This window comes from Corvus moneduloides, chromosome 4, assembly GCF_009650955.1.
Source record: "Corvus moneduloides isolate bCorMon1 chromosome 4, bCorMon1.pri, whole genome shotgun sequence".
NCBI classification, from domain to species: domain Eukaryota; kingdom Metazoa; phylum Chordata; class Aves; order Passeriformes; family Corvidae; genus Corvus; species Corvus moneduloides.
In genome coordinates, this window is record NC_045479.1 from 39,015,300 (window position 1) to 39,028,950 (window position 13,651).

The 13,651-nt window shown below is 39.0% G+C and overlaps 1 protein-coding gene across 3 annotated transcripts in view; it reads left to right on the plus strand.

Moving 5' to 3' along the window:
- Positions 1-13,651, plus strand: part of PTPRR (protein tyrosine phosphatase receptor type R) — a 142,341-nt gene that overhangs the window by 4,788 nt on the left and 123,902 nt on the right. For all 3 annotated transcript variants that reach the window (XM_032106739.1, XM_032106740.1, XM_032106742.1), the window contains exon 2: positions 10,032-10,336. In XM_032106739.1, the coding sequence (XP_031962630.1) occupies positions 10,032-10,336 (305 nt within the window). The remainder of the gene's footprint in view (positions 1-10,031; positions 10,337-13,651) is intronic.

The following is a 13,651-nucleotide window of genomic DNA, read 5'->3' on the forward strand; positions in this document are numbered from 1 at the left end:
AAGGTCTGCTCAGAAATCCTCAGGGGGAATTGTTAGAGCAATATTACTTCAATAAAAAAAGCCAAAAATTTAAGACTGGAGTTGACTTTCTTTCACACCAGCTATAGATTTCCATGGAGATACAATACGTTTCCTTGAGAGACTATGTATTTACATCTACCTTATGCAGAGCAGAATTTATCCACAACCTCTATTGGAAAAATGACAATAATCACAAAATTAGAAAATGGATGCATCAGTTTCTCACACCTTCTGGAAAAAAAAATCTGATGTGAGTCTATATGGTACATTAGTGCCATGACATAAGTATGGCAGAATACTTAAGTACCTTTGGGACCACTAGCTCATCTCTTAATTCACATGAGTAGACCTAGTGAAATCAATGGTCTGTGGTATCTAGTTTCAGTATTGACATATCAGGCAACAGGCCCATGAAATGAGATGCAGAGTGTCTTTTTGAAAAAGATACCACTCATGCTTAATCCAGATTCACTGTAGCTGTAGATATTTTTGGCCAGGGCATTTTTTTTTCCTACTGAAAAGGACAAATTTAGCAAAAATGAATTTGCAGTTGTTTCTATTTTCAGGAGATTGCTTATTAGAAAAGGAAAAAAATTCTTGCAATCATCTCTCTCCCTCCCTCCCCCTCTTCCTCTCTCTCTCTCTTGTGTGTACTCCCACCTTCCCCCGGTGGTGCTGTTCCACCTTCATTACACATGCATGTGTGCGTGCACTTGCTTGCTCTCACAAACATGCACATAAAAAAGAATCATTATTATACCTGCACACATACATACATTCATTTTTTACTACTTGATTTTGTCTGAAATTTTTGGTCAAAAGTTCTGAACATTGTGTTTAAGGACAAATCAAAATATTTTTCTGATTTTTTACAGTTGCCCTATCCAATTCTTGCTTAGCTCTGGTGTAGTTTATTTGCTCTGAATTTTGACTTGTCATGGGTACTGTTCCTCTGCTGGAGAAGGCCTGGGCTTTGGTTACTGGACCTAGCTAGGAAAGCACAGAACACTTCCTGTGAGGAAATGTGACCTTGTAGTCCTGTAATGGGGTGTTGCCATTGCTGGTAACAAAGCTGTAAGTTTTGTCCTGATTTTGCGAGGCCTCATGATTGGGATTTGACAGGCCTGCTCTGTCCAAACTTTCCTTAACCTGCCTGTTTTACTTGAGTTAGCTCTGACAGCAGTTTTTGTACTTAACCAAGCATTTATATCTGATTTAATTTAGTTTGTGTGGTACAACTTTAGTCTACACAAGAGCAGTAACAAAGGCTTGGTAGAACAGCAGAGACATGAAGAGTGGAGGCACAGGATGTTTCATTAGAGGAGTGTAGGTTCAGGATGATAAGAGATGGGGCAAAATCTTGGCACTGAAGACTCCGTGCTATAAAAAGCTCAGTAAAAGGTAAAAATGCAGACCTGGAGCTTGAGAAAACTGGTTTTAGGTGTTAATGAAGAGAACAAATAGATAGTATCTAACACACATATGTGGCACCATTTATAGTAAATTCAAATATAACCTGGAGCTGCAGACCAGTTGAAGAAAGAGTAGGAATAAATGCATGTTAGAAAACACAGATATATATAGCTTCCTAAGGGGAAGGAAGAAGAGAGGAGGAAGAAGAATCCATCAGCAGGAGCACCATATCCCTCCTGATGAAGGAGTACAGGTGCTGACAACTCATAACAACACCCATCACTAACACCACTGTGCAACAATTGACCTGAGGACCCAGAGAAGCATGGAGTTAGAGTAACACCAGGGAAAGGGATAGACAATTTTAATTGTACTATTCCTATAATTGCGACTTTTGCTGTATTCCTTGTTTTTCTATAAAAGTTAGATCTAGACTAACAATGCTTCTTGAATTAGTTTAAGATTTTCACTATGCTAATAATAAACTCTTGGCTTCACTTATATGTATGAGGTGGGCTTCGTCTTTGTCCATGAGCAAGACTTTGAAAGTAACAGAGGAATTCATCTACCTGAAGGAGGCTGTGAGAAGCTGTACAGCAGCATGCCTGATCATTAGGTCTAGCAGCCTACTTTGGGTACAGAATAACTTCATTTATATTGCTCTAACAGGTTTTGGCTGAAGACAAAGCAGTGGTGTGAAGGCTTTGCGTTTTGGCGTTAGTCTCTGAATGATGGAAACAGTCACAGCCTGCAAGTCCCTCTGTTATTTATGGGAAAGTAGTTTCCTAGGTGAATTCTTTTGTCAATTCAAAACTTCATGCATTTATTACCAAAGCAGCAAGTAGATTTGTATTTTTTCCTTTTCCGGTTTCCCTTGTTTACCTCACAAAAGCACTTTTGGAAGTATGTTCTGATGTCCAGCTAGTGTTCAAGTCATATTTTAGCCACTGTTTTAACTGCATTTTATTGGCAATAATTTTTGGTGCACCATGCTAAAGTTCAGCATCAGTTTATGGTTGGCTAATGTTGGAACCCTGAATTTAGAGAATTTCAGTCTTTCAGTGCTGACAGGTAATGATCCTCACAAGTACACTGCATTTGACCTGAGGCCTTGGGAAAGGCTTCCCAAATTATGTGATAGCACTGAGATTATTGCTGTGTGATAAAAAGAAATTTGTTACGTCGCTGGGTGGAATGTGTAGAGATGTAGAAAATTTAGGTTTATGTGATATAGTAATATATATATGTAACAAGATGGAAGATTTTGGGTGTAGGTTAGTTCTTCTTTCCTCCTTCTTCACAAATCTGGGTGGTCTGGTATTGGTTCAAAAAACCCACAGTGCGGAACATGAATGATTAGTTACTGGATTATAATTAAAAATAAATTAGTTGGCATTCCATAATTGGGTAGATTGGGCTTTAAAAGACCTTGGAAGGTAGCACTCGGGGGCCATTTTCACCTTGTTAACTTAGAGGCACATTCTGTGCAGCTGTGCCATAGATAAGAAATAATAAACATCTGAGTCCGAAGAACACCTCTGCGTCTCCTGCATTTTAATCCAAACTCTGAGTAAAAGAACTCACGAAACAAAGAAGAAAGGAACACGAAACAAGAAAATTTAATAGCTAAAAGTGCATAACTTTATCCAAATGAGATTCAGATTTGATCAATATACTACTTACCTGACAGTAAGACATATTGTTAGCTAGACAGTACAGATGCAAAGCATATTTCCTCCAGACAGCTTTTGTTTACGTTTTTGCTTTCAACATCATTTAAAACTTCTATATTTTCCACCAGATATGCTGACTCCTTTTAATATGTTTGTTGGTTTGTTTCGGTTTGCTTTTGTTTTTTTTCTTTTTTTTTCTTTTGTTTTCCCTTGGTAATGTAGATGAAATAGGGATAAAACAATAGATTTTGTGTCTTTTGAAGGCAAAGCCGAAGGAAGGTTCTGTTTCATGCACCAGAAGAGACAACGTTCACAGCCCAGAACAGATAGAAGTCTTCTAAACCTACAGCAGTGTTCGTGCTATGTCTAGAATTACCACAGTTAGCATTTGCCTTAGTATCATTGCCATTGTGACTCCTGAGAGTTAGAAACATGCTCATAAATGGCCAGCATGATAATAAGCATTTTGGCATTTAAGCTTTTATTTTTCTTCTTCCTATGGGCCAACACCTCCTTGGCCCTTACACAGAGAAGAGAGAACTGCAAACTCTGTTCTGAATGGGAGTCTGTTTCTATCTCGATGTTCTAAAAAGAGGCAGGGAATGAATCTCCCAGCTGTGGAAACTTTGGTGTTGTTGGAGGGATTTGATCATCGGTCTGTGTAAGTACAGCATCTCACAGTGACTAGGGTAGCTGTTCAAGAGGAAATGGTGCAAGAGGTGATAAAGCCAAGCCTGTCCAAAGTCTGGGGCTGATTTATAGGTTTGAAGGAAGTTTGTGTGGGACAAAGAGCGTCTTTCAGAGTGGTGAACCAAACAGAAAGGAAAAAAGCATGGGGAGCTCAGGGTACAAAATTTAATTACGAAAATTTAGTAAGTATTTTTGTTACTGAAAATGAGAAATTACTTGGCAACAGCATTAAGTACTGTAACTCAAATTGCATTTGTATTAAATTTATCTTTGAAAGCAGTCAAGTTTCAGCATGTTGCTCCCTTATGAAATGAGTCTACATTTTATGCTTTTTTCCCCTTCAATTGCCAGCCTGTAGCATAAAAATCTCAAGCTGTGTAATATACCAAGTTATTTTTAACTATAAAAAGATTTCATTGTTATTACAGTGCTAGAGTATTAAGTGTGAGTATTAAGTAGTATTGTGTGTTTAAAATATATGCACTAGGTGTCTATATTCATTTGTGCATTTTACTTACTAGTCAGGTACAGCACAGCACTTCTGTCCGTGGATTTGGGGTGACTGCACTACTTACAAGTAGCAAATATACAGTATATATCTCATTATAGAAAATGTGACTGTTCAGGAGTATAACTTATTATCAAATTTGTTCAGATTAAGATAAATAACAAGACTTTAGAAAATGACCTGAAATTGTTTTTCCAGACACACAGCGTGACTTTAGACACCATTATCGTGGCCCTATCAGGTTTATGTTATGTCCACTGGGACTTTTCCAGTCAAATGAATTTCTAGTTTCTGGCTGTAGAAGATGTTAAGGAGGAGGCACCCAGCTTGAGCATCTTTTGTGTTGTATCATGATAAAATTACTTAAAAGCACCAGAGGTCTGAGACTATGGGAAACCTGGGGCTGAGCCAGCAAGGAAAACTTGTCTGACTGAGAGTGGGGTGAGTAGGGAGTCAAGCGGGGCACCCGTTGTTTCCTTAACAAGGATGTGAGGTAAAATATCTGTAAAGCTCTGATATTTTTATGTTTTAAAAAGAGAAAAACCGTGCTGCTGTGTTACTGGCTGATTAATGGATTTTGGCTATCTTGAAATTTTTTATCTGTCTGTTTTAGTGAAAGTGAAGGTATTTGGGAATTGGGAGTCTAACAGTTTTCTGGCAGGTTGCTTTGAGATAAAATGTCAACTGTCTGAAACTATTCAGAGAGTCAAGACAGTCTAAAGAAATCTTAGGTTTTCCTCTGTCAAGCAGAGGCCAACTGGAGCAGTCAAAAGTGCCCACAGCATCCAGCACATCAGATTTACTGGTTATTATAGGCTTTCCTTTCTGCATATGTAATGCAACTTTGTAGTGTGAGACAGGCTCAGAAGCATGTGCTGTCTAGCAGTCTTGTGATTTACTCATCTGTTTTCATGAGAAAATTTTGTGCTTCCCATATACTGGGATGATGTGGATATGTGACATGGAATTCTCCTGTCCCATTCTCCATCAATCTTCTGTAGATTAGATTTTCTTTTTCTCTTTTTAATTTATGACAGAAATAGTTTTTTCTTGTATGTTTATGCAGACAACTAAGAAGATCAAGTGAACACATATTTTGAACCATTAAGCAGAACAGCTGGATTCTGCAGAACAGGAAGTTTCATAGGGATTTGTCCAATTTTCCTTTCAGTAGGATGACAAACGGTGGCAATGATAGAAATGCTGAAACTAGCACTAGTAAAGATGTTCAGATTTAGAAAGTATGCATTCTACATCACCCTGGAGCTTCTTGTTGCACTTTAATAGATGTAGTGTTATACTTGGTGGAGGTTCTAGAAGCACAGCTCCAGGGATTGGAAATGCAACTAAAACTGAGAATTTTTGGGGGGAGAATACTGTTGTACAGGAGCAGCAAAATTAAAGAAGGGGCTTACAGTGGCTGGACACGGAAACAAGATCAAGACAGGCTTTATTGTTAAAAAAATATCTAAGGAAAAGCAGCAGAATTGAGGAGTTGCAAGGAAGGAAAATCTATAGGTAAAGAACAGAGGAAGAAATAGCAATATTCATCAGGACCTGAAATCCAACAGAGTGGTGACCAATCACTACATTGTACAGAGAGAAGAACTGGAGGGGGGAACGAACAGTTCAGATCAGTACTGAGTCACATTGCAGCATCTGTTACTAAAGGGAGTTGGAATGATTATTACGTGAGATGATCATGAAGAAAGGACTCGTTGTTTTCTAGGAGCAAAAGTACATACAAACCTGCTGCTCAGAGAAGTTCTGATGTAGGTTTGAAAGTAACCATTGATTATTGTTCATTTTGGAACAAATAAAATTTCCCTTGACATGAAGATAGCTACACATAGCTGAGACATAGGTGAAGACTCAGCATTTTTTTGGATAGAAGAAATAGCATGGAATCACAACCTAACATCAAGTCTGTTCTCAGTGCTGAGGCAGGATAAAGTATAATTCTTTGTAAATACACTTGAGGGGAGACAATTTTAGGAGAAGGAATAAAATTATTATAGTTAATGGATAATAGCAGCGCTGGGTGAGTATTTCAAGTGAGTCATAAATAACTCTACATCCTGAAGTAGAGTTCAAACAGGGTAGTGAGAGCAGAATATCAGAACATACTTTAGGATAAAGTTTGCTAAGCTTATGGAAGAGAAACCTCTGGGAATTCTACTTTTTGAGCCTTGTCCTAAACCATATTTACTGAATTTTTGTGTATTTTGGGATATCTGAAGCTTAAAAGTCACCAAAATCAGTTCGTCATAACTTCTCACAGTTTTCCCGGTAGCCACAGAGAAGCATTTTCTTTTTTGTAGAAGTGCAGAATTTGGTGTAGGGTTCCCAGTCTTCTCTTCCTTTAGGGTTGGAGAGTGGCAGTATTTAAAGGTAACACATAACAATGTAGCAGAAGTGCTGGTATTTCTAGCTACTGAATTCTCCAAGTGTCTGCTTGCTGCCTATTGCTTGTGTTTGGAGCTGGAGTCTGGAGGGTAAAGAAGGAATATATTATCATTTCATCAGATTGAGAGGAATTTTAGGTTCCCCTGTAGGATCAAGGTTGGCCAGTTTGTGAGGGTCGCCTGAGGCATCCATGGCAGTCTGGGAGCCAAAGTCTGGTAGTGGGGGCCTTATACACTGTCTCCTAAGGTTAGTGCAGTTTTTCTCATGGGGCACTGTGGGTGCTTGTAACCTACTTAAGATACTGGGGCTGTGTGGACTTCTCAGACAACCAAATTCAGTGTAGTTATTTTCTTGGAACATATTTGAACTTCTGAGTGCTCATCTGATGAAATAAATTTTGTGTGAGTATAAAGTGTAATGTTGTGTAATTAGACTTTTAATTTCTCTTTACTACAGGTTAAACAATATATTTTGTTGTCCGTCTTGAAAATCTGCTACAATGGACCTTATACGGCTGCAGGGACTGGTGTTACTGGTGTGATATTTAGCATTCTAATGGAGGCAAGTCTGCTGGGATTTAGAAGCAAATGGTGATTCTGCTGTTAAAAAGTACTGAGATTCAAGGACAAGTGAGCTTTTTGGGTAGTTCCTTTAACTATTCTTTTATCAAAAATATTCAGGGAAGAATTTGGGGTGGTAGTTAATTGTAATTTTTTCTGCTTCATTCAGTAAAAATAATGAAATAAGAGGGAAGGTTGGAATATTGAAGCGGGTAAAAAATGCAATACAGAGAATTCAAGGAGAATCACCATTGGTTTGATTCCCTCAGAAACAAAGGAGCAGAAATGAAGGAAGCAAAGAAGACAAACCAAATGTGTCGGTGGTTGCATTCCTTTGTATTATCTATGCTCAGTTTTGGAATGCTGGTTTTCTGTGAAGGAGACATGAAAATAAATCCAGCAAAGAGATGACTATGAGAAGTAGGTGACTATGAGAAGTGCTGATGCTTCCTTATTTTTATTTTGCCACTGACACAACTCTCTAAATTGGTAGTTAAGACCAGCCCTCAGGATTTTATCAATGAAACCAACACCCACAAATCTTAATAAGAACCCAGAAAGCTTAACAAGTTTTGAAATTCAGCTGTCTTTAAGACTATACTCTGCAATGTCTCTGGTTTTTTTTCCTCCTGCTTTCAGACGTCTTCCCAATCAAAACCTGACAAGAGCTGAAAACATGTGACCTCAGTGGTCATCTAGGAGATTGTGTTTGTTTCAACCATTTGAAAGAGTAGCCTTAGATTCAGCATATTTCTTTATAATAGAGGATCTGTGTTCTTTTTACTATTGATTTTCTGTTCATGTATGTTATAAATTGCTTCACTACCTACTGACCAGTTCCCACTTATTCCAGAGAATGCATTTCTCAATGATGCAAAGCAATTCTGTAGCACAGATGAGGTATTGTCCCTGATTTCCCTAACTGAAATTTCATGAGGAAATTAGGTCAACAGAATGTAATTACCTACAGTGAAACCTCCTAAGGGCACTGGGTAGAGCTGTGCAAATGACTGATTATTTTGATTTGCTTACAGAAGCAAAAAAAAATCAGAGGAAAAATTCAGTTTGACTAGAACAAAATGATTTCTTGTTCACCCTGACTTGAAACGTTGTTGGTGCTAAGCTGCTCTTCATAGCTCATTATGAGAATTAAAATAACATTGTTTTTATATTTTTTAAACTAAAAATCAGCTCTCAAATTTAACATTGCCATTAACTCCAGCAGCATCTGAAGAGGAAATTCCAGGCTGATCAGTGAGCTCTCTGGGTTCACTTCTCTGAGAACACAAAGTCCCTTTTCTACCACACTGGGTTTCTCAGTGTGTTCTTCTGGGGGTGACTAATGCAGCTTCAGTTACTTTTTATGTGTGAGTGAGCTGATCCTTGCCTATTATTCTGGTCAGATAGACTGCCTTCCAGGCTGGGAGCTGAACTGTGCTTTTGTAGCTATTCTGTTCAGCATAAAGGCAAGATTCACTGTGTTTTGTCCACAAAAAAACCCAAAACAACAAAAACCAAAAACCAAATAAAAATTTAGTCTTGATTCCTCTTATAAAAGCATCATCAGGAAGTATTTTGTCTTTCAAAAGAGAACTTATTTTTTACTAATACATAACTAGTTAAACCCATGTAATTACAGAATCACAGAATGGGTATGGTTGGAAGAGATCAGTGGGATTGCATGGTCCAACCTCCCTGCTCAAGCAGGGTCATCTGAGAGCACTTTGCACAGGATTTCATCCAGATCGTTCTTAAGAATCTCCAGTGAGGGAGTCTTCACAACCTCTCTGGGCAATCTGTTCCAGTGCTTAGTCACTCACACAGTAAAGAAGTTCTTCCTCATATTCAGGTGGAACTTCCTGTGCATGGATTGATTCTTGTCCTATTGCTGGGCACCACTGAGAAGAGCCTGGCTCCATTCTCTTGGTAACCTCCCTTCAGATACTGCTAGACATTGATGAGGTCCCCTCTCAGTCATTTCTTCTTGAGGCTGAACAAGCCCAACTCTCTCTAACTCCTCGTTAGAGATGCTTGAGTCCCCTGTCTCCAGTTCCCTAATCTAAGAGAGTTTTTTGTGCCCCACACCAAGGTATGCAAGGTATGGCCAAACCCACACACCTGTATCTCCTCTGCAGAGAGCCAGGTGCTCCGCTGGCTGGCCAGGCGATGCTTGAGTGAAGGTTGGGTCATAACAAGAGTTGGCACAAGGGGCTCCTGGTATAAGCAACTGAACAAGGAATGCAGAATTAGGATTATGGACTTGTCTGAATTTTCTCACATGTTTAAATATGGTTTTTTGATCAGGTTCGTGACCTTTTCTTCTCAGGTGCCCATTTATAAAAGATGATCACTGCTATTCTCATCTTTGATATTACTGGGTGATAAAATACGTCAGAAAGTTGACTGCATATGCTTTCCAGTTGAAGTTGGTATCAATACGGAAGTTGAACTTGGCTCAGCATGTGCTCTGCTTTTGCACATCATTTTGGAAATGTAGCCATGGGTGGGAATACAAATAACATTTATAAAAGTCCTGTGAAAATGAGCTTAAGAATGTGGTACACTTCACATACTTAGTAGACTCTACAGTGCTGTTAATCTATTGCTATAGGAAACACATTGTAAGATTTTAAGTGAATTCTTGTATTCCAAAAATATTTTTTCCAAATTTCTCAGAACCCAAAAATCTCCTTGAATTTCCAGTGCCGTCTACAGAATAGCCAAGAGAGATATTCTAAACTTACTCTTCTCTTTCTACAGGCTGCTTTTCTGGAGACAGTGACCACTTTTTGGCAATTCATCAGCGAAAGAGTGGAAAACCTGTGTTTATTTATCACCATGTGGAGAGTGTGGAGAAAAGTCTGGATACAGACAGCTATAAGGATTCCAAACAAAATTTCTATTCTTCTTCCCACACCAAAATGAGCAAGTTGCACCCTGCAATAATTGTTAAATCAGCCTTCCCCAGATCTGTTTATGATCCATCCCTCAATCTCTTAGCAATGACTGGTCAAGATTTGGAAGTGGAGAATCTTCCCATTCCTACAACGAGTGTGATAATTGTGGTAAGTGACTTCTTCTGGGTTCTGGAGAGTTTTTTTGTGAATAAACATGCCTGTAGATAAATATAGATGGATTGTAATTTTGGGTGGCCTGACTGATCATCTAAATCTAAATAGTGACCACTTGTCTTGAATTTCTTCACTTTGGTGGAATTTGCATTCATATAATCAGACTCTGATTAACAACAGTCTGGTGAACCAGTGCAGAATATAGCCTCTCTGTAGGTGAAGACCTTAGCTTTGCCTCAAATGCTGTTGATCCTCTTGTCTTGACTGATGTTTGCACAATTTTTACTGAATGGGCTTTAAACTTACTCTGCATAGGTCACAAGAAAATGTTCTTCAGGGAAGTATTCTACAGAGGCAGTGAGATTTTAAAAGGGTGACATAAAGGTTTCATTCACTTCTGTTCCTCTGGTAAATCCACCATTATGCTTACATAGCTGTTTGAAAAAAAAATCCTGTTTCTTGCAAAGAGTAAGAATTTTGTCATATGCACTTCTTCTGGGATATATGGATTGGAGACCCTCCACTGTCAGTTAACTGTGTGACCTTCCCCTTTCTCAAGAAGGTGATGGCAGTGCTCCCTCCTGCAGTGAAGGGCAGATCAGTTTAACTGTATAGTGATGCTGCCCTGCTGCATCCTCACCGTTCGTGCCAGTGGAGCAGCCTGCTGTCAGGAGAGCTGTCCTTGGTGGGGTGCGCAGTACAGTCTGTATGTGTTCTGCCTGGACACTGCTTTCCTCACCGCCGTGTGTAGGCAGCTCTCCTTGATTCCTGGAGGGAAGAGGAGCCACTTATAATGAGTGCTAATGCACTCATTAGAGTGAACCAATAAAGATGAAAGTGAAACCTGTAAATTGCTCGTTTCAGAGGAAGGTGAGAGATTAAAAGAGAATGGCCTTTACAAACAAGGAAAAAAGAACATAGAACACTAGAGCATGTTAGCACACCAAGTGTGTCAGAATCCCATATGAGTTGCCTGTACTGTACTCTAAAGATCTGCCCTCATGAATGCACCAAATGCAATAGAGTAGTGACAATGAAAAAATTAATCAGAGTAAAAAAAAAGAAGATGGTAATTTTATTTGTCCAAGATCAAAGTTTTAACAGTTAGAAAACACTATCAGGGAACGAGACTCAAAAAGCTGTGCTCTGGACTTGTTGCATCCCATATGAACAAGACCTCCTCATCTGAGTTTAGATGGCTAGCATTGTTAGTGGACTAGATTCAGCTATGTGGAAATGTCCGTATCAGGTAAAATAAGGTACTGACAGTCTTGCTTTACTGGGGACAGGCCAACTGCAGAGTCCCAGTACTGAATGGTAATGATCAAGGGGAGGAGATGCCAAGCAAGCTGGATATATCCATACCTCAAAGCTAGCCTAAGCCAGCAGGGCCAACTCCATGGTGAAGGGTACCTGCTCTCTTCTTTCCACTGCATGCATTATTTCACTTCCGTTCAAGGTGAAACCTTTCTGTTAGTGCAAGGAACTCAGAATATGCATGGCCCTTATTTTTTTTTCATTAAATGACACTGTTACCTATGGCCTGTTGTTTTCGTAGGGCTTTGCACAATTTTGGAGACCTGTGGTCCTCAACTGGTAATGAAAGAATCCTGCAAAATATTCTGGGGCTACCCTGATTTTAGCTGACTGGCTCTGTGCCTGCATTAAAAGCTAAATGAGGCAGATTTTCAATTGGCACATAAAGTCACATAAAAACAGGTCCATTAAATCTATATTAAGTTCTCATTAAGTGACTTCGGTCTGAGGCTTTCCTGCTTCATTTCTAGGATGGAGCTGCTGCTTTGAAGCCTTCTGTTCTGGCTGAGAACCATATGTGCTTTAAGGGGAGGTATAACAGCATGAGCTAATCATGACATGAAAGCTGTTCATTGCTTAGGTTCTTCAGCTATCTTTGGATGTGCTGAAGGACAGTGGTTTTGGTTTGTTTTTAATGTCATCCTTTCAGAAAAAGTGTTTGGGGAATGTTTGAAGCCAAAGTGCTGGGAGTCAGACAGTGCATTGGACTAATCCCACCATCAGAAATTTTGAAGGTGTTGTCTTTAAAAGGGCAGCTGTCCCATGACAGGGTGGTTGCCATCATCCAAGCATAGCCCTGCTCCTTCCAGCTTTCTGTATTTCAACATTCTGTTTCTCCCTCTTGAATGTCACCTGAAGTAGATTGTAGTGTTAATGTAATTATCAAGGGAATCTGGTTAGTTCTGAATTGCATGTGTATCACTCCCTCTTTATTTTGAATTAGCACTTACTGCCTGTTGCTGCTTTCTGGTTTTTAATATATAGGGCAAGCGTCAACATTTGTTGTTTTGCCCTGGCTGACCCTTTTTGTTCCAGCCTTTAGCAATGTTGTTGGTTGCTCAACTTGAAAGGGCAGTTGCTACTGTTAGTGCTTCCTGTAATCCAGTTGCATGACTGGTGCACGTTGTGATTTAGTATGAAAGCTAGCAACTTTTTTTTTTTAATAAATCAATGCTTTATTGGCTCTGAAGAGGAAAGGAAACTGAATTCAATCTAATTTCAGTGATTCAAGGTCCATTTTCTTCATGATCAAGGTAGAAAGGTGGGTGAATGGATGCCTAATGCAGAACTATTACAAGGTTACATTTTGTGCTAAGGACTAAACCGTCTGACAAGGAAAATGTTGCCAATGCACAGCAGAGTGCCATGAAGCCAAGAATTCTGCAGGTAGTGTGTCAAAAAGTGATGTTTTGTGACTCTAACAATAAAGAACACATGTTAAGAAGTAATTTTACTGAAACTGGGGATATTGTAGTGCTTGTTTGCCTAAGAGAGGGAGAGGAGGTATTCATTTTCTGGGAGGGAGTTTTATGTAATTAAAGGCAATCACATTACCTGATATTAAGTTCCTGCTGTTTGTTTTCATATGTGTGTGTGTGTGTGTGTGCATTCAGTTCATGTTGTTTATTGAAGGAAGCGAGGACAATTCAGAGCTCTTAGAAGCATTTTGACTGTTCTATAAATGCCTTAGTGCTTACCCATATGTTCTGTTTAGCTGTCTCTCTACATGATGTGAGACCAACTCATCTGAAAATTGCTTGGATAACATATAGAGTTACATAATTTTTTTTAATACTTGAGAGTTCGCTATTTGTAAGCTTTTGTTTTGCATCTCAGAAACCATATACTCATTGAAGGTATTAGAGAATTAGTAGTGCAGTGAGCAAGTTCTCAAAATGTTTATTTGTGTTTATTCCAAGTCTTTCCAATACTGAATATGAGAACCACTAAGGTCAAGACTGTACATGGAAAGTTGGAATAGAATGTGCATAA